This window comes from Anolis carolinensis, chromosome 3, assembly GCF_035594765.1.
Source record: "Anolis carolinensis isolate JA03-04 chromosome 3, rAnoCar3.1.pri, whole genome shotgun sequence".
Classification (NCBI taxonomy): domain Eukaryota; kingdom Metazoa; phylum Chordata; class Lepidosauria; order Squamata; family Dactyloidae; genus Anolis; species Anolis carolinensis.
In genome coordinates this window covers 35132957-35152641 of record NC_085843.1, presented here as the reverse complement: position 1 = coordinate 35152641, position 19685 = coordinate 35132957, and the positions used below count along the sequence as shown (strand labels likewise).

General features: G+C 37.4%; 1 protein-coding gene across 3 annotated transcripts in view; it reads right to left on the bottom strand.

The window, feature by feature from the left end:
- LOC100554350 (neurobeachin) overlaps positions 1-19685 on the bottom strand; it is a 385661-nt gene that overhangs the window by 70003 nt on the left and 295973 nt on the right. For all 3 annotated transcript variants that reach the window (XM_016992607.2, XM_008107912.3, XM_062974715.1), the window contains 2 exons: positions 15825-15977; positions 8678-8845 (listed from right to left, as the gene is read on the bottom strand). In XM_016992607.2, coding sequence (XP_016848096.2) covers positions 8678-8845; positions 15825-15977 — 321 coding nt within the window. The remainder of the gene's footprint in view (positions 1-8677; positions 8846-15824; positions 15978-19685) is intronic.

Genomic DNA, 19685 nt, shown 5'->3' with positions numbered 1-19685 from the left:
AGGTGAATATATAAGAAATTAAAACCGGAAGATGTTGAATGGATGAATCAATGCAATGTGTCTGCAAGTATAAGTGGGGAGTGGACAAATATTTATAAAATACTATGTACAGTCACTAATAAATCTGATTGGTAAGAATATTAGATCAAATAAGAGATCTGCTGGTAATTAATATATTAAATCACTTGCACACAAAGAACTTACAATGATTTATAAAAAAGACTTAAGAAAGGAATTCACCTAAAGAGGTATTATTGCTTCAATCGCTTCTATCACAGAAGTAACAGCTGAAAATATATACAGCATTAAGGCTAGCTATTAGGGCTGTGCAAAATTATCGTTAATCCAGTAAGTCGTTAGTAATTTGTTAGATTTGTGCGAACAAAATAACTATTAAGAAATATGCAAAATGGGAGGGAGAAAAAATTAAGAGTCGAAACACTCTCCAATATTTTTTGTTAAGATTCTGAAACATCTGGAAGCCTCCCAAAGTCATTTTAATTTTCAGTATAAGCATTAAGCAACTTTGGTAAAGCCAAACGGGCCATTGCTAGACAGAGGCTGCTTGCCATAGGGAAGGGTAGCTGGCTGGGCTGGGTGGGAGACTGAGAATACATCATTACGGGAAATGTAGTTTGGGAAGGCGAGGTCCCCTGTGGCATTCAAAAGGTCTTGCCCTAAATTACATTTACCAGAATGCAGTGCTCAGCATCAGAGAATCCAATGAGGGCTGTAACAGCCAGCCATTTAGAGTGAATCTCATACTTATAAATAAAACTATTGAACCTGCAAACAGGACTAAGGTAAGTAAGTAATACTATAAATCTCTGATAAGTTGACATGTATGGTTAATTGTGTGTCATATAGAAATACTGTTAGACAGACATTCAAGAGGTTTGCTGTTGTGGCTTTTTTGGGGATAAATGTTTTTGTCTAAACTTTTAAAAATCCCCAAAAATTAGTAGATGTTTGAATTTTTCTGAAACTTCCTGGGATTGATGCCCTGGTTATCTTGTGCACTGTAGATAAAACTCAAAATCTGTTTTTTAATTGTTTGTAAAAAAAATTCAAATTTCCCCCCAAAATTAGTGGATGAATGTAACATCCTAAAATTTGGTGGGCTAACAGTGGAAAATGTGTGGTACAATTATAGCAAGTTTCATCACAATAGCTCTAATAATGAGAGAGAAATGGGCGCCTGGAGTTACTTTGTTATCGTTACAATTTTTAAGGTCCAGTATTACAGAAACACTCTCAAAAATGATTCACCCCCCTCCCCAATTTCACAATGAGTATTGAAACATTTTTTCATTGATTGCACAGCCCTACTATCTATCACTCTTTCTGTGTTCTGTCCAAATATGTAGATACATTTATCTCCTTAGGGTAAGTCTGGGACTATAGCTTATATCTACATCATGCATATATGTATGGGAGTGGGTGGGTTTCAGACCCCATATATGCTTCTCTGTTTATAAGTGTTGGGATGTAATCCATCATAGCCAATCTGAATCACCTTGAAGGAAATGGAAAGACTGAAATAACATCAATCTGATTATTGTGACTGCTCCCTTGCAGTGAGGTTTCCTGGCTATTCAGACAGTCATCGTCAGGATAACCCACTAGGTTCCTCAATGGTAATTACCCTTCCCGGGTGAGTCAATAAAGCTCAATATATAAATGCACTTCATTCTTTTGAGTAGAATCAAGAAGCTGTTGATCTGTAACTGACAAAACATTTGGAGTGACATCCATTACAAGGTAATTGACAAGAACATCTTGTCCGAGGGGAAAAAAATCACATAGGAGATCTATAGAGATTCATGAGTTGGATTTTGATTTCAGACATCTCAGTTTTGGGGGGCTCCAGATCAAGTGGTCATAGAATCATAGAGTAAGAACGTAAGAAGACATTGACTGCTCCTACTGTAAGAGTAAGAGAAAGAGCACAATGGATGATTGTCAAAGTACACATAAGCAAATATCTTTTTTGCTTTTAAGGAATTCCCCCAGTTTACAAATATGTTTCGTAAACCTTGGGGACAGATGAGAGGATGAAGGTGCCAAGAGGATGATCTAAACAGGGTCTCTCTCTATACTGTTTTTCAATTGGAGAGTTGGCTCTGAGGATGCCTGCCTGCCATGTGGGGAAAAATATCAGGAGAGAATACAGCCTGGAAAATGCACAACAACCCAGTGATTCCGGCCATGAAAGCCTTCAACAACACAGAGTTGGCTCCTGTCACCTCTGTTTTTTTGAATGCATTTTTTCCTTGTTGTCTTGGCTCTCCTGACTGAAGTGCATAATGTAGTGGTTTGAGTGTAGGATTAGGACACTGGGAGACCAGGATTTGAATCTGCTTGGCCATGGAAACCCCAATGGGTGGCCTTAAGCAAGAGTTTGGTTGACAGCGATGAATGCAGGTTATCATCTTCTCCACAGACCTGGAATAAGAGCCTTTCTACTTACTACCTGTCATTTCCAACTCAAAAAAAATACTTCTAATCTTTCAAATTCATTCAAAAAAAAATAGTGGGAGATTGACCTTGATAATCCTGTTAGATGAAAATCACCATAAAAAGAAAACAAAAGATAATGTCAACACAAAAAAATGCATCATGTTCTTAATCAATAATAAAAATGGATTTTTCATTAAATTCTTCTATTTGTGAACGAGTTTTGTTATTTTCCACATATATTTACTAGCCTCTATGAAAGGATAGCATCTCTTTTGTTAAAGATATATCTGTCTTGTTTGGTCTTGACAGCCCGATCATGTCAACTCTCTGTAGCAGCACAGTTTCCCAGCAAAGGGAAGAAAAAGTAAAAACTATGCTTCCTGTGGGCATATTTCACTACTGCAGATCCTGAGGGATGATTTGTTATTCCTGTCAGATCAAAGAAAAAGATAAGAGAAGAAAATAAAAGAAATGAGGGCGACTGAAAAAACCCCCAGACCAATGCCAAAATATTATGATGCCACTTAAAATAATTAAAATGTTGGCTATCAAACACCTTCAAAATAAATACATATTGCATAGACCATATGTTCTGCCACCTGACAGTGAAGCTATCTTTAAAGGTTTAGAGATGGTCAAAAAACCCCAACTGTCAAATGCTATTCGTTTACTGTTATTTTTTTCCAATTGACTATGTTGCCAACGTGATCCCATCTTTTGACAGGCAACTACATGAAACAAGTAACAGAGGACATATCATGATGAAGTTCTCCTCCACAGAACTAGTTTCCATATATGAGAGTTCCACAAGTGCATGTTCGCTTATGCACAAGACTTTTCTGTTGAACTATATTATTAACTGTTTCTTTGGCTTCAAGAAAAGATCTGCTATTTTTGCAGAATCAGAAACACTCCATATCAAACTGCATAGCCCAGATTACTCCTACATACTGTAAAAAAAACTGTGCTAGAAGTAGCATACAAAGAAAAGTGGACTAATCTAATTTTCACTAAAAATAGTAATAATAATGAACAAGCTGTGTTCAAAAAACATAGATGAGAATCTGACAAACATTTGAAACAAGAATAGGTAAATAAAATAAACAGTGCCTTTGAAATTCTAACTTCTTGTAAACATATACATAAATGTCTGTTTTCAATTGTATATCTGACAAATTTAATTACATTTAGTGTCTGAAGCCAAGTATTGCCATTTAATCATTTTAATGTTAATTTATGCTGGGGAAATAAACCATTACATATATATTGGAATCACTGGGCTAAATTACTGTTGTGCAAACACACAGCGTGCCTTGCTTTTACTAAAGAGAACAAATAGCAACACTATTTAGTATTATAAGAATAAGTGTCCCTTTTGTAAATCTGACTTTTAAATATAGCAAAAAGGAACCAATTTCTTGGATTTGTAAAAACTGAATTGTAGAGAACAGCGAGTTAGCAAACTAGCAATTGCAACCTCCCACCTTCCCATGTATCTTGTATATTTTAGATTCTAAAAAAATATTTGGGTCTCGCTGAGAAATTTAACCTTTAAACTAAAAGTTTTAACATTTGTCTAGACAGTTCTACAACCTCCATATAAAACTTGTGAATGAGAAAAAATACCACCTTGGAATGGAAGGGAGAGAGGGATCAAATAATAGCAACAACATGTAGAAATGATCAGAAAGCATCAAACTTTAAATAAGTCTGTTCTATTAATTGGGACATAAGTCCTTTAAAGACAACCAAACCATCTAGAAGAATTGGTTTGGATTATGATGTACATCAACAATTCCAAACAACATCCAGTGTCCAATATAACTACTGTTTACATATTAAAAAGAGACACTGGCTTTGTACAAGGGATGTTCTGTCATGTTTCTCCACAGGAGAAGGCTGTCATGGTAAAGTTCATTATCAATTACTGCTTTACAAGTACAAGATGAGTTAAGCTGTCATAATTTTCTCAACTAGAAATCCTTGGCTGTCAAAGAATGTCAATTTTTAATCTGACACAAGGAAGAAAATTATATCTTATTCTGACCTCTAATTTCTTGACATTTTAATGCAATAATTGCTGTGGTTAGTGCTGCAACCATGATTTCACCTGTCAAGGAAAAACGAATCAATATCCTTGAGCTGTTCATTAAATTTTAGCTTTAACTTTACTAAATTTCTTAGGTTTGGGGAAGAAAAGGAAAACCAGTACTGTATAGGCACACGTGCAAATGTTATATATTAAAACTGCAACTTGCAGTGTTTCCCATTTATTTTCAAATCTGACAATAGTTCTTTTTTTCCTATGCAAGATTGAATTACACCATGAATATGGTTTTGACATATGCAGAATAATTAATGTGATGGCATTTCATAAGAAGTGATTCTGTTTAAATGGAGCACTACTTTGGAACATGGTGCTTCTCCTAATGAGAAGCAACATAAACATTTTAAGCTGGCCTGTCAGAGATTTGCATGTGATCAGATATACATCCAGAACATTTCTATGCAAAGAGAACCCCATCAAATTCAATCAATTTTTCAAAAATGTGAAGACACAGGTATGTTTCCTCCTTTAAAATGACTGGACAAACCCTTCCAGGAATGTGTTAGAATAGGACATTGATGTACTGTTAACTGTGTGGCTTTTGTCACTTCTAATACACAATACACAAAACCTTCTTGTATATCTGACTGGATTTCTTCCAATTTGCGTATTTATTATTAAAATATTTATATCCCACCCCTTTGCCAAAGTGGTGTACAACAAAACCAACCTGACAAATATAAAACAGCCTAAGTAAGAAACGTGATTCTAAAAGATTAAAAACATCCTAAACAATTTAACAAATTCACAGTTTAAAAATGTTTCAATACTTCAAAATGATTTTAAGCCATGCACAGATGAATGTTTGTATGAATCAATCTGGGTCTCAAAAGTTCTAGTGAACAACCATGTTTTTACTTGTCACCAGAATGTTGGTGCTAATTCGGCATCCAAGGGGTGAGTGTTAAAAAACTAAGATGCCACAGCAAACAAGGCCCTCTCCTACATCTTCCCTCTGCATATTGTTCTGACTGATGGGATATAGCAGACCTTAATCTTCAATTACATGCATATATTAATTGGTTACTTTACTTACTTAATGCCTTTCTCCCAGTGTGGAGATTCAAGGTGGCTAACAGCAAACATGACACAATACTGAGGCCACTGTGATGGCAATAAACAACAATGCACTGTATTGTGTTTGATTCAGACATTAGGGCTTGCTTACACAAAAACAGACACACACTAAAAAATACAGACCTATGCTGAATGGAAGCCAGGCTGTCTTTACAACACATAGTGACTTCTGGTGAGTATTCTGTTTTTTGTAGGTGGATTAAAAAAAACAAAACCTTTAAACTGACTTCAGTTGCTTTGAGCAAAGTCAGGAGATACAGGAGCTTCCTGATAACTCTGGAGTCTCCCTCAGTTTTGGGGCATTCTGGACAGCTAGACTGGATCCAAATCAGCTGGATTTGCTGTCCAGACTGAATACCAGTGCCATCACCTTCTCTTTGTGCTCATCAGCATAGGGAAAGGGGATCATGGTTGTGCTGCCACCACAGCTGTTCCTAGCCAGCTATCTCTTAACATCAGAATGGGGAGTAGGTAGGACCAGCACGAAGGAGGAGACAATCTCACCCCCTCCTTTCTTATCACACAAGTGCCCTTTCCTGATATCAGTAGAGGCACTCGTGCAAACAGGAATTGGGAGGGGAGATCACCTGGTCAAGAGAGTGCTTCTGCTGATGTTAGAATGGGGCAACCAAATAACAGGAAGAAAGTGGAGAAATTAACCTTCTCCTTTGTGCTGGTTGTGTGGACACACCTGTTTTGATGGCCAGGAGCTTGCATGGAGCTCTGTGACCGATTAGTAACAGTGAAGGGGGTATCTTCCCCAGCTGTCTCAATAATAGCCCAGATTTGCCAACCTAGAGCTGCACTGGGCATAATTACTCCAGGCTACATTGCACTGTGTAGGTGTGTCTTAGGCTAGTCAAATCAGTAGGACCTAAGTCCTAATCCATTTTAAAAACAACAATTCTCCCCAAAGTATGCAATAGGATCCCATTATTTTTGTGTAATAAAACTTTAATATCCCATGGTGCACAAAACCATATATATTAATACAAATATTTAAGAATCTCTTTCTGAAGGCTCCTGCCTAACAAGCTCTACATTTGCAAATTCCAGGATGCAAGAAAAATGCCACGTGTTTTTTTCACTGCCAGACAATGTTTAAATTATTACTTGTTTTGCATACAACAGATGGCAGATATCAAGGGGCATGGAAGCTTGTATATGAAGCTTCACCACAGCAACACTCATCTTGCAGCTGTTGCATCTTTACACTCTTCAACCAAATTGAATCATTTTACAGAGTGCCCTAAGACGTATCACACTAATCTTTTCATAGTTATTTTGCTAAGGTGAGTTGATCCAAGTGGAACAATACATGGAAAAAATTAAGCACGTCCTGCATGGACAACACTTTTTAAAAAACAGACTCCACTATAAAACAATGTTCAAATGACAATCTATATTTTCACTATTTTGCTCCCTGAACAATTGATATGGTAACAAATAATTAAAAAATCATTTCATAAATAGAAATATAATCCACATGAATCCATATTGATTTTGCAAAAAGTTTAATTTATTAGTTCAGTAAATAGAGAAACAAGCACATCTAAGCGTTTGTGTGCACTTAATGTACCCTCAGTCAGTAATACAAACATGCTATGAGCAAGCCCTTTTCCTAGAGAAATATTAGCCTCTATTGTGATAAAATATTTCTATGATATATTGGGACTGGGTCATTTGTTTATTACACATTGACAGGGGCGGTTCAACCGTTAGGCAAACTACGCAGTTGCTGAAGGTGCCATGAGTCGGAAGGGTGCAACCTGCTTCCCCCCCCTCCCTGGCTCCCCCTCCCTCTGCGCCCTCCGAGCTTTTCCCCCTCCCCAGATGTCACTGCCGCCGAGAGGAGGAGGAGGCAGAATAGGCAGAGGTGGCGGGGACAAAGCAGCAGGAGGAGAGGAAGGCTGCGCCTGGGCCTCTCTCATGGTCCTCAACCCACAGCGCCCTCCGCCCAGGCATGGCCTTCCTCTCCTTCCGCGGGCGTGGCCTGGCCTGCCTCCATGGGTGCAGCCTGGCCCACCTCCATGGCCTGGCCCGTCTCCGTGGCCACGGCCTGGCCTTCACCCTTGAGGCCAGGTCTCCGGGCTGCCTGGCCATGTTCCAGAAGCTTTCTCTCCTGACGGTTAACCCACACCTATGGCAGGCATCCTCAGAGGTTGTGAGGTCTGTTGGAAGCTAGGTAAGTGGGGTTTATATATCTGTGGAAAGTCCAGGGTGGGAGAAAGAGCTCTTGTCTGAGGCTAGTGTGAATGTTGCAATTGGCCAGCTTGATTAGCATTTAATGGCCTTGAAGATTCAAGGCCTGGCTGCTTCCTCCCTGGGGGCATTCTTGGTTGGGAGGTGTTAGCTGGCCCTGATTGTTTCCTGTCTGGATTTACCCTGTTTTCAGAGTGTTGTTCTTTATTTACTGTCCTGATTTTAGGTGTTTTAATGCCAGGGGCCAGATTCCATTTCGGTGGCCTTTTAATTCCTATGGATTCCTAAGGACCCTCAGGGCTCTTCCACACAGCCATATAACCCATAATATCAAAGCAGAATAACCCACAATATCTGCTTTGAACTGGGTTATCTGAGTCCACACTGCCCTATATCCCAGTTCAATGTTTGGAGCTAAATTCGCAAATATAGTAATTCCTACATAAAATTACCATGTATTGAACTGCTTTTTCTGTTGATTTGTTGTAAAACATGTTATTTTGATGCTTAATTTGTAAAGTCATAATTTAATTTGATGGTTAATAGGCTTTTCCTTGATCCCTCCTTATTAGCCAGCATTTTTGCTTATCCAATGCTTTTATTTTTCAGTGATTGGTTTGGGAGGGGGGCGCCAAAATTCTGTTCGCTTACACTTGAAAATTACCTAGGGCTGGCCCTGCACATTGACTACATAGCTCCATAAATAAGTGATCTCCCCTATGTTTTTCTATATTTGCCTATGAAGTACAACAAGGGATCACAGATTCTTAATGAAGGTCTCTTAGGTTTACATTCAGCAAAGCTTGAAAAAAAGAGGAGCCAGACACTTACCTCCCTGAGCACAGGATCAGTGATACTGTCAAGGTTAACGGAACCTTCATATGTCAGGTAGTGGAAAACATTAAGTGCCCGAACTGCTTCTGGTCCTCGTTGTTTGTAGCCAAAAATAAGGTCAATCCACTGGTGAAGTTGACAGGATACAAACTCACTTTCCAGAGCCTTGAAATGAAACCAAGAAGATTAAATACGTTTTATTTCTCAAATTTCACACCCATAAAGATCTTCTTCAAAGTGGCACCCAAGGTGTGGAGCTTCCCCTTAAACATGTATGTGCCTCTGGTGTTCCTTCAACTACCTTTAAGTCACATAAAGACTGCATCATTTTTACCTTTTATTATTTAATTGCTTTTAAACTTTCTCCATTATTAGGCTCAGTTGTTTATATGGATTTCTATTTTAATGTTAGTTACTTTGATACTTTAAGTGACAAGATGGAGTCCCTGGTGGCACAATGGGTTAAACCCTTGTGCCAGAAGGACTGCTGACCAGTTGGAATCAGGGGAGAATGGGTGAGCTTCCTCTGTCAGCTCCAGCTTCCCATGCAGGGACATGAGAGAAGCCTCCCACAAGGATGGTAAAACATCAAATCATCCAGGTGTTCCCTGGGCAATGTCCTTGCAGATGGTCAATTCTCTCACACCAGAAGTGATTTGTAGTTTCTCAAATCACTCCTGACACGAAAAGGTAATAAGATAGGATATGAATATTAGAAACACATACATAAATAAATGATATATTTCTATTTATTCTCAAGGACCCCCCATGGCACAGCAGGTTAAACAGCTGAGTTGCTGAACTTGCTGACCGAAAGGTTGGGGTTTGAATCTGGGGGGCGGGGTGAGCTCCTGCTGTTAGCCCCAGCTTCTGCCAACCTAGCAGTTCAAAAACATGCAAATGTGAGTAGATCAATAGGTATCACTCCAGAGAAGATAACGGTGCTCCATGCAGTCATGCCAGCCACATGACCTTGGAAGTGTCTATGGACAATGCCAGCTCTTTGACTTAGAAATGGAGATGAGCACCAACCTCGAGAGTAGGACATGACTGACTACACTTAATGCCAGGGGAAAACCTTAACTTTACCTTATTTATTCTCAGCCAACATGGGACTACGAATTCTAGAAGTCTCAATCTTGCAGCCAATGCTAAGGGATATGAGAGTTGCAGGCCAACAACAGCTTGAAAGCCTCAAGATCTATCATGTATCTTATTCAATATTCTCTTCAAATAAAAATTAACAATATTAAAGCTTTTAAACAATCTTTCTCTCAAAAGGTTTTAATTCCCCCCCCCCCAAATGAAGGTATAGCATATTATATTCAGGCTATGAACTGCAAGATAAATTAGAAGAAAGTAGAAACGTATATTTATTTATATGTATATGCAATACAGGCATGAAATACCGCATGTACAGTATTAAAAATAATAAACCAATATTAAAACCAATATTTAAAAACCAATATTATCTATATTATTTAATAGATTTCTATCCTATGTTACAATTGAAATAATGAGTAAATACAATGCTAAATCTATTGTTGTTGCATGTGGGTTCATCCCTCCCAACTAATCTTCAAAAACAGCAAACAGCATCTCCTTGCCACTCTTTTAATCTGCATTAGCATATTAGAATATTTGTCAAACCCAGCCACTTGAATCAATGTGTCTAAATTGGCGTAAAACATAATATGTCAGATTAACTAGGCTGTAGACCAGAGTGTAAGATTGGGCATCTCTCTTTTCATAAGATTAAAATTTTCAATTTGTTGTTCTTTATTATTTTTTCACCCATAAAATAGAATTGAAAACAACTGTGTGTAAAGCACTGATTTATTATACAGACAACCTTTAAATTTTTATACAGAATTTTAAAAAGTACCAATATATGAAGTTATGAATATCACAACAGAGAACCTATGTGTATAGTGGACAACAAGATTTCAATTCTAATGTTTTATTCCTACCTCAACCATTTTGTTTTAATATTTCAAACATATTATTAACTATTCCATATATAGAACAAGAACATACTGAGGTTTCAGATGCAAATTATTTAGGACACTAAAATTGTCTTCTCTCTCCTTCTGGTTTAAATTTCGGTTGATGTTTAAATTGTTTGAGTGATCTTTATTGGTTTTGTTGTTATTATAAACTTCTTTGAAGATGCTTCTAAGGGTCAAAATGGTTGGACCAGTTGTAACATTTTATTCTCACCCTTTGAGGATTAAAATATGTTTCAAAATATACAGGTATATGTCAGTTAATGAAGTGCATGTGTTCCTGGGCCTTACTTCTTCAATAGAAAATTTGTTACCAAAGGCAAAAATAACATGGGAAGAATAAGGGTAGGTTCTTACACTAGAACAAGGAAGAGCACTTCAACATGTTTCAACAATTCCTTTTTTGAAAACTAACAATATGCACATGTGAAATTGAACAATCAGATTAGGCAAAATATTTTTAGCGACTACTGGAAGATTTTTAAAATGTGCAGCCAGGGATAATCTTTTATCTTCACCAGCCTCAACTTTCCTTATTATTTCAAACATGGTGTCCAAACTTATAGATCAATTATATTTAATATGCTAGTAAGGCAGAGCTGACGAAGCAGTCTTATTCTGCTTTCTCCTTTCTGTTTTTCTGTTCATGCAAGCTCAGTAAGAGATTTTGAAAGTGGCTCCTATTTATCTTGCCGGTTGCAAACACCCAACTATAGTAAGATTGGCCAGAACAGAATCCTATTATTTTCCAAATAAAGCTTTACTACTTTATTTTCTACAGACATGATGGGACAAACTAATGATAAATATTGGCATTTCTCCAGGTGTCCCTCACCATTCCTGGCAAAATTGATTCTAGAGAGCTGTGGTGTAGAGGGGTTTGTTCACTAGATCACAACTCTACAAAAGACAAGGATTTGAATCCCGCCTCAGTCATGAAAACCACTAAGGGGGTGACTTTGATCGAGTCACTCTTTCATCTCAAACAAAAGCAAAACTAAAGGCAACCTCCTTTGAACAAATCTTACCAAGTGAACCCTCTGGTAGGTTTGCCTTAGGCTTGGCCTAAGTCAGAAACAAATTGAAAACACAATATCAATTAAAAGCTTCTAGATAGAGGCTTGCCAACAGAAGTATGTTCTTATTCCCTTCACTTTTAATTTTTTTTAAACTTTAAAGAACTTTAAAGGAAATTAAAAGAGAAGGGAATACAACCATACTTCAGTAGTGCATCAGGAAATAACACTTTTGTACATTAATTCAATTTTTTATTTACTTTCAACTCAGAGGTTAGAAAGGTCCCTCTTCAAATAATAGGCCAACCTCACCTTAACCCAGCTTATTTTTTAAAAAACAAAACAAAAATAATGAATGGCAACAATGTATTGGCAACAAGAATTAGTAAAAGGACCTACAGAACTGAGATTTATTTTGCCCAGCCTAATAGCCTCTTCTAGAATATTATGTAGTTAGATACTAATCTATAGTATTTAAAATAATTTAATTCCATAGGTCAGTAGCCTAGAAGTTGATTAGTAATCCCCACTATTTTCTGGAAATATTTAGTGAGTCCTAGAACCAGTGCAAAATGGCGCACATCTCTTTCCCATACCAGACAAATATCCCATAAGGATTCAATTTCTAACAAAACTGAATATGGTTCAGATGTCCTGCAGAAGCAAAAGGGACACATTCCTTGTTGTCTAGGTCCTGGTGTAGATTATTCAAACAGGTCAGGAAAACTGAATAGGGGGAAAATGCTCAATTTCATCCAAGAAAGTCTAGTTTATCACTTCACTCAAAAAAAGAGAGACTAGAAACTGGAAATAAATCTACAGTTTTACTTGCTAATTTCTAATATATTATAATGTGTATGCTTAATACAAAAATACTAGAATTTAGGATTGTTGCAGATCATCTATTCGATTTACAGAATGCATACTACATAGGTTTATCTTTCTTGCCTTAATTTAACATGCCTGGCTCGTTGGCTGTTCTATTCCTGGCTCTCAATATCACCACAAGCCTACTGGGATCAAAAAGCTCAGCAAGACTACAAAGTCACATCTGTGGAAAGGTTTCCCCCCCTTTTTTTGTAAACTGGTAGATTATGATTGATGAACCCAGCATTAGGGTAATGTTAGCAGGGACACTTACTGCTTCTGTCCTCTGACATCACTGAGGTCAGACCATAATCATGTTAGCATTGAACACAATGCTTTATTAATGTTTCATGGGTATGTCAGTAGCAATCAGTGTAGCTTGCTATGGATAAATTAAACTGGGCCAACAACTGCTGGTGTATAAATTGAATGCTTTTAAAATCTACTGAAACACCTCCTAAAAGTTACCTGACTTAATCACTTCTCCAGTCTTCCTAATGAGACCGATTTTCACAGGAACTTCATTCAATGAACAGCTAGTTCTCTCTTAGAGATATATTTTGTAAAATATAAAATGCTTTTATTTGACACCAAGCTTACAAAAACAGTTCAATTTTGGATTAGGTGGGAGTTCTTCATAATGTAATAATATATAAAAGCTTCCACGAATATATAAACAAATTGGATAAATATTTAGGTCTATCTATATCTATATATATAAAAGAGTAATGGCATCAGGGCAGCGGACAAAACAACAAAACTACAGGCCCCCCAACCTCGAAATTTGACAACACAACCCATCATTCACGGCTCTAGGTTGATACAACAAAAAGAAGAGAAAAATAAAGTCCTAATTACAGGGAGAGGAATAATAGTTTTTATCCAATTGCTGCCAGTTAGAAGGCTAAGCTCCGCCCACTTGGTCTCCTGGCAACCTACTCAGCCCAGGGGACAGGCAGTTAGGCCTCACTTAGTCCTCTTCCACAGATTATCAGATTTTAACTGGATTAGATGGTAGTGTAGACTCAAGGCCCTTCCACACAGTTATATAACCCATTTAGAATCTTATATTATCTGCTTTGAACTGGATTATCTTGACTCCACACTGCCATATAATCCACTTCAGTGTGCATACTAAACATAAAGACTACCATACAACAGACATTCAATACCACCACTACCTCAACGATTTCTCACCAACACCACCAGACAAGCCACAGCAATGCATGGCCGGGCACAGCTAGTTTACCTATATATTAGTATGATTAAATGTATTTATCAGGAGAGGAGTGCACTAAAGTAAGCATTAATATGTGTTATTTCTACACAAATAGATCTGCAAAAGAACAAAAAAATCCCAAACAAGATTTCAAGATACTTGGGTGAACCTGGATTAATAGAAACCCATTTTAAGTTGTTTTTATATTTTGCTTTTTGTTTATATGGTGCTAATTTTCCCTGTCTCTGCTAAAAATTCCACTCCGATGATGTTTCTAAATGAAACATTTCAACTACAGTGGTAGGTAAGGTTATAGTTAAATCAATTATGGCCTATCTATTTATCTATCTATCTCGTAGTTACTTGTTCCAATTACAGTAGACTCACTTAACCAATAGCTGAATAATAAGTCAATACTTATATGACTCATGAATTCAATTGGTCTGCTTTAATTTGGACTGGCTACTGGATTTAGGCTCCAATATGCACCATTTCCTCTCCTTAATGTAGCTTTATTGCATTGATTTTATATAAAGCACCTTCTTACATTGGACAGATTATCAAACAACTACTGTTATTTGCAATAGTAACAGCAAACAGGTAGCTGATGTTTGTTAAGAATATTTGGTGTTGCAAGTATTTTTATCTAGTTGGAATGTTTGGCACCAAATATCTGAAACAGCTATTTTTGTGGGTTGTATGATCTACTTAATTTCTAAGGCGAACACACAACTTTGAAAAGTTTTTCTTCTATTTTATGGATCACATCAAAATTTGTTTAGCAATGCACAAACATGCACAAGTTTTGCAAAATGGACTAGCAAACAGAAAAGAAATGCTAAATTAAGAAGAGAAATCACTGCCTAGAATTACTTGCAAAGCTGTGCAACTATTTGAATTACTCTTTTTAAAATAAAAGGAAGTAAAAGAAGGAAAAGATGGCTTTGTAGCCAGAGGTCTTTTCAGGCTGCTTGCCAGAAGTGGAATAGCAAAGAGTTTGGGGATGGAGAATTGAAGTGGTTCAAAGTTGCGCCTCAACACATCCACACTCACATCACTGTCCCCAAAAGTAAAAAAGCATAAGCGCTTTTAAACTATTACACTAGCTAAAAACTCTTTGAACACCAATTCAAAGCGCTTTCACCTGCTTAAAAACCAGTTTCTTCTGTTTATCAAAAAACATTGCTTTGAAATGAGTTGACAACTGGTTTGGAGTGAGTTTAGAACAATGTCATGTTATGGTAAACATCTTTAATTTGAGGCGAGGGATCTTTAGGCGTATGCCACACATCTCTTGCGATAATATCCTAAGTTGATCCCAAGGTCTGGTGTAAAACACCACTTTGCCAGGAATATTTTTTGGTGGAATGGGGTAGCATGACTGGCAGGGACGGATTTTTTTTCATGAGAAATCATGATAGATATTGAAGACAATCACATATTTCTTTCCAAAATCTCAAAAAAAGAATGCATTTCTATGTACATGCAAGAAAATGTACAACTATTAACACGGAATCATAACATAAACATTTAGTGTTAATGAACATATTCACTTCCTTTAATACAAAGGAAATGTGTGCTAAAGGTGACTATATTGAATGAATTATGAAGAATCTCTCAGATGTGTTGATTTATGCAGCGAGAAAGCTGCTCCTAGTTGCCGAAATCCATCTTAATGAATACTTTAAAATAGTCTTATTAAATACTAGTACCCATGAATTCTAATTTAGTTTATAATGAAAAGTATTATCTTTTGGAAGCTTGTGAGTATATGTAAAATGTCGTATCCAGCCATTATTTTGTTAGAATAATTTACTTATATTCCTACTTTTGTGGAAAAAACCTACACAAAGATACGTAGAAAAATAGAGACATTGGAAATAAATATACAAATACCTTATAAAAGGAAAGCCCTCAAATTGCACTGTATTAATGAACACTGTCACAGAATAGTGTTAATGATCTCCACTAGCTAGTGAAGGTTAGATTGTTAAATCATTCAACTTTTTAGCCAGGTTGACTAAAATCCTTCTTACCATTCTATTGATGCGCACAAAATCTTCAGGCTTCTTTGCCCAGGGAGGGAGCTCCACATCATTCACAACAATTTCATCTTCTCTGATGCCAAGACTATATCCATTACTGTTGACAAACATTTCTGGTAGGTAGTAAAACTCTGGAATTAACTCCTGTTGTGGAACAAACAAATGTTATTATTAAATGATCACTTGATTGCCTTGTGTTCTGTAACTTTTCACAAACATCTTTGTATTAATTATGGAAAGAGGATTTGCTCAAACACTATTGTAACCTGTCACATATCCTTTATGTGACATTGTTTTCAATGAACCCTTACAATATTAAGGTTGTGTTACATTTTAATCCAAATTATTCATGTATTAATAAATATAGCAACAATCTCTTGTGCAGTCAACTATAAAGACAATTGCTTAGACCAGTGTTTCTCAAACTGTGCTCCTCCAAATGTTTTGGACTTCAGTTCCCAGAAATCCCAGCCTGCTTACCAGCTGTTAGGAATTGTGGGAACTGAAGTCCAAAACACCTGGAGGAGCACAGTTTGAAAAATTCTGGCTTAGACACTCTTCATTAAACAAATAAGTGGTGCAGTTGAAATTATGTCTTTTGTATGCTATCCCTGGAAAATTCACACTCAACAGGTTCTCAAGACTTACCTGTGTATTAAAAATAACTCACTAATTAATTGCAGAAAATGTAGCTAGATTCCTTGCTGTAACTATTACTAGAAGTTCAGAGATATATTTTTAAAAGCCAAGTCATTATGAGTCATTTCCTCATATGGATGATTTTATTTTAGAGTGAATGTTATGGCTTTTTGGTTTGTTGTACAATTTATTGTTTGGCATCACTGAAGTATTTTATTACAAATAAGTAGCGCACATAAACAAGTGTTCTTTCCGATTTGTTTTTGGTCTATAATATTTGTATGTTCTCTCAAATTCTCTTACATTTCACTTGATTTCCTGGTTGGGAATTCCTGGCCTTCTAGTCAAAACTTAGAAAAATGAGCCAGGTGCAGGAAAAACTTTTCATTTCAAAATGAAAATTTGCTTTTTTGTGGCAAGTAAGAGTATATAATATAATATTCCTTACACAATCTATTTCTACTCATACCCAAACAAATGTCATGCTTCTATTGATTGTATTTGTCTACACATTTACTACTTTGCACAAAACACTACTATTTCCATCCATCAGTTGCTTCCACAGCAATCCAGTTGACTTGTATTGGTGAAGTTTACAAACCAGTAGCTGAGATGAAATGTAAAAGTAAGTCCAATGAATTTCATCAGCTTTATTAAAAGGCAGCAGATATATGATTGCATGTTACTGTATTTGTAATGCATTAAACCTACCATGAGTTTTAAAAGGCGAAAAATGAATATTATAACAGACATGTTAGGTCTTTAAATGTGATCTCCAGTTTATTTTAATAGCTATGTTAAAACCCAAAGGCATTGTTAATAGTATTACATGTTATGTCTTTATATGAGAAGAAAATTTGCCAAGACACATTTTCTGTAAGCTTGTGATGAAGTCAAGCTGCTGAAAAATTAAATTTTAAAAGTATGACTTGGTGTTATAGAAGACCTCTATCAACACTATCATAATCGTATAATATAAGCATCAAATCTGACATTTCACTTTTATATGTTTTGCCAAAAGCACACTATTTTATGTCTCCTTCTGAAATAAAATCTACTATAGGTTTTCAGTGTTCTAATATATTTCCAAGCAAACTGTTAGAGCTTTCATTTCAGCCACTCTTGCTTATGTGTTTCCTTATTTCCTCCCAAAAGGGTGCTCCCTTGGTATCCATTACTTCACCAGTCTCTTTATACAGGGGGGAGGTGGTTGACTTTCAGTTATAAGAAAATCCATTAACTCTATTAGTTTACAATATGTCACCTTAATGACATTTTTATCATAGCTACCTGTTCTGTCATAGATCTATGCGTTTTTGTCCTAGAGCAGTATTTCATGTCTAAAAGGCACTCTAAAGACTAGTTTTTGAACTCTGTATGCTTTGGATCAAAATTACATACATTGAAATGAAGTGGGGATTACAAAAAGAAAGGCGGGAATGAGCAAGTTATGGTCATTTTCAAGATGTGTGTATTCTGAAATATCCTTCCACTAATAGTAACATTAGCAAGAAAAAGTGCAGTGCTACTCAAAATAGAGTTCTCTAGACCAGTTCTAGTTCTTGGATCATAGGCTGAAATTCACTGAAGAGCTTCCAAGAAAGAAAAAAATGGATGTAGTTAGTATGCATAAATATAAAGTTGTTCCCCTGGGGAGAAGGGGGACACTTCAACTGTCTTAAGAAGCACAGTTCAAGTAAGACAACTGATCCATCAGAAAATTGATCTATCTGGTTCCAAACTGTCACCTTCCACTGTCAAGGACAGAACGCCACAAGATTCAAAGTAACAGAGTTTATTAGATTACAGAACTCAAAAATGCCCGTAAAACACAAGGGCCAGGCAATTTTTGCCTTTAGGAGCAAAAAGGGGCAAAAGTAAATGTTCAAAAGATAAACCGGATTAAACCGGAGTTTAATCCGGGTAAAAACAAACTGCTTTCTTCAGCCTGGGTATAAACAAAACGAAAGCCAAGGAACAAAAGATACAAAGAATGCAACTAATTGGCAGCAGATTCCTCTCTGCTGCCAACACTGTTTTTAGAGTAACTTGCGTCGCTCCCACACACACAGCAGACAGGATTCCAACACGAACAAATCAGCCAGGGATTTTAGCAGTAGAGTAGACCAGTTCCGTTCCGTAGATCAAAGCCAGAAGCAGACGTTTGTAGTTTTTCCAAGTCCAAGAAGGGAGGAAGACAAGCCGTGGTCAGTTCAGTCCGAGTTCACAAAGCAGGAGATGGCGTCCGTCAAGAAGACGACGGAAGGTCAAGCTAATAAGAGTAAGCACAGGTTTGCACAAACAAATGCCCACACAATCCCTCCCGCCGTCTGACCCTGGATTCCAATCAACTTACGTCTCAGCACAGGAAAGCACACAAGTCTTCAGGGAAGCGTCCCACACACACACACGAATCCCAAGCGTTTGCCCAGATTACCTTGCCCGACGCAATTTGCAATTGCTCCCAAGCCCCATTTTATGCCAGTTACAAATCCTCATCACTGTCAGCTGTCCTCCTTAACCCGGGCGTTTCCTCATCACTTTCCTCGTCAGAGCTGGAACACCTCTGACTACGCCCAACAGCATCTCCAGCTGTGGATCCCGTCCCATCCCTCCAGCTAAGCCATGGGTCTAATCCTGAAGGTCCCCATTCATCTTCTGTCCCATCATGGCCAGTGGCACCCAATTCCTCCCTTACCCGAGTCCAATCCATCTCATCCTCCTCTGAGCTAACCAGCCCCTCCTCCATTCTTTCCGTAAACCCTTCGAAAGATTCTTCGTCAGATGGTGCTGCAAATATGTCTCGTAGTTTTTTTCTCTCTCGCTCCTCGAGAGTATCTGACTCTCGAGGAGTCTTACGCCCACGTCTGTCAGAAACAGAGCCATGAGGCTCAATCATAACACTATCCCCTCTCACAAAGGCCTCCTCCCCCGATGGCGGAGAAGTGGCAGTGATACCCTCCGCTATAGCACCACGACGACTAGAGGTATCAAGTTTCAACAGCGAACGATGAAAGACTGGATGGACCTTTAAACTAGACGGTAAACGCAAACGAAACGCAACAGAAGAAATCTTTTTAACGATAGGAAAGGGACCCAAATACCGAGGCGCAAACTTTCCCCCAGCCTGTTTAATATGTTTGGAAGATAACCACACCAAATCCCCTTCTTCCAACTCCTCCCCTGCCTGCCTGTGGCGGTCAGCCTGAGTCT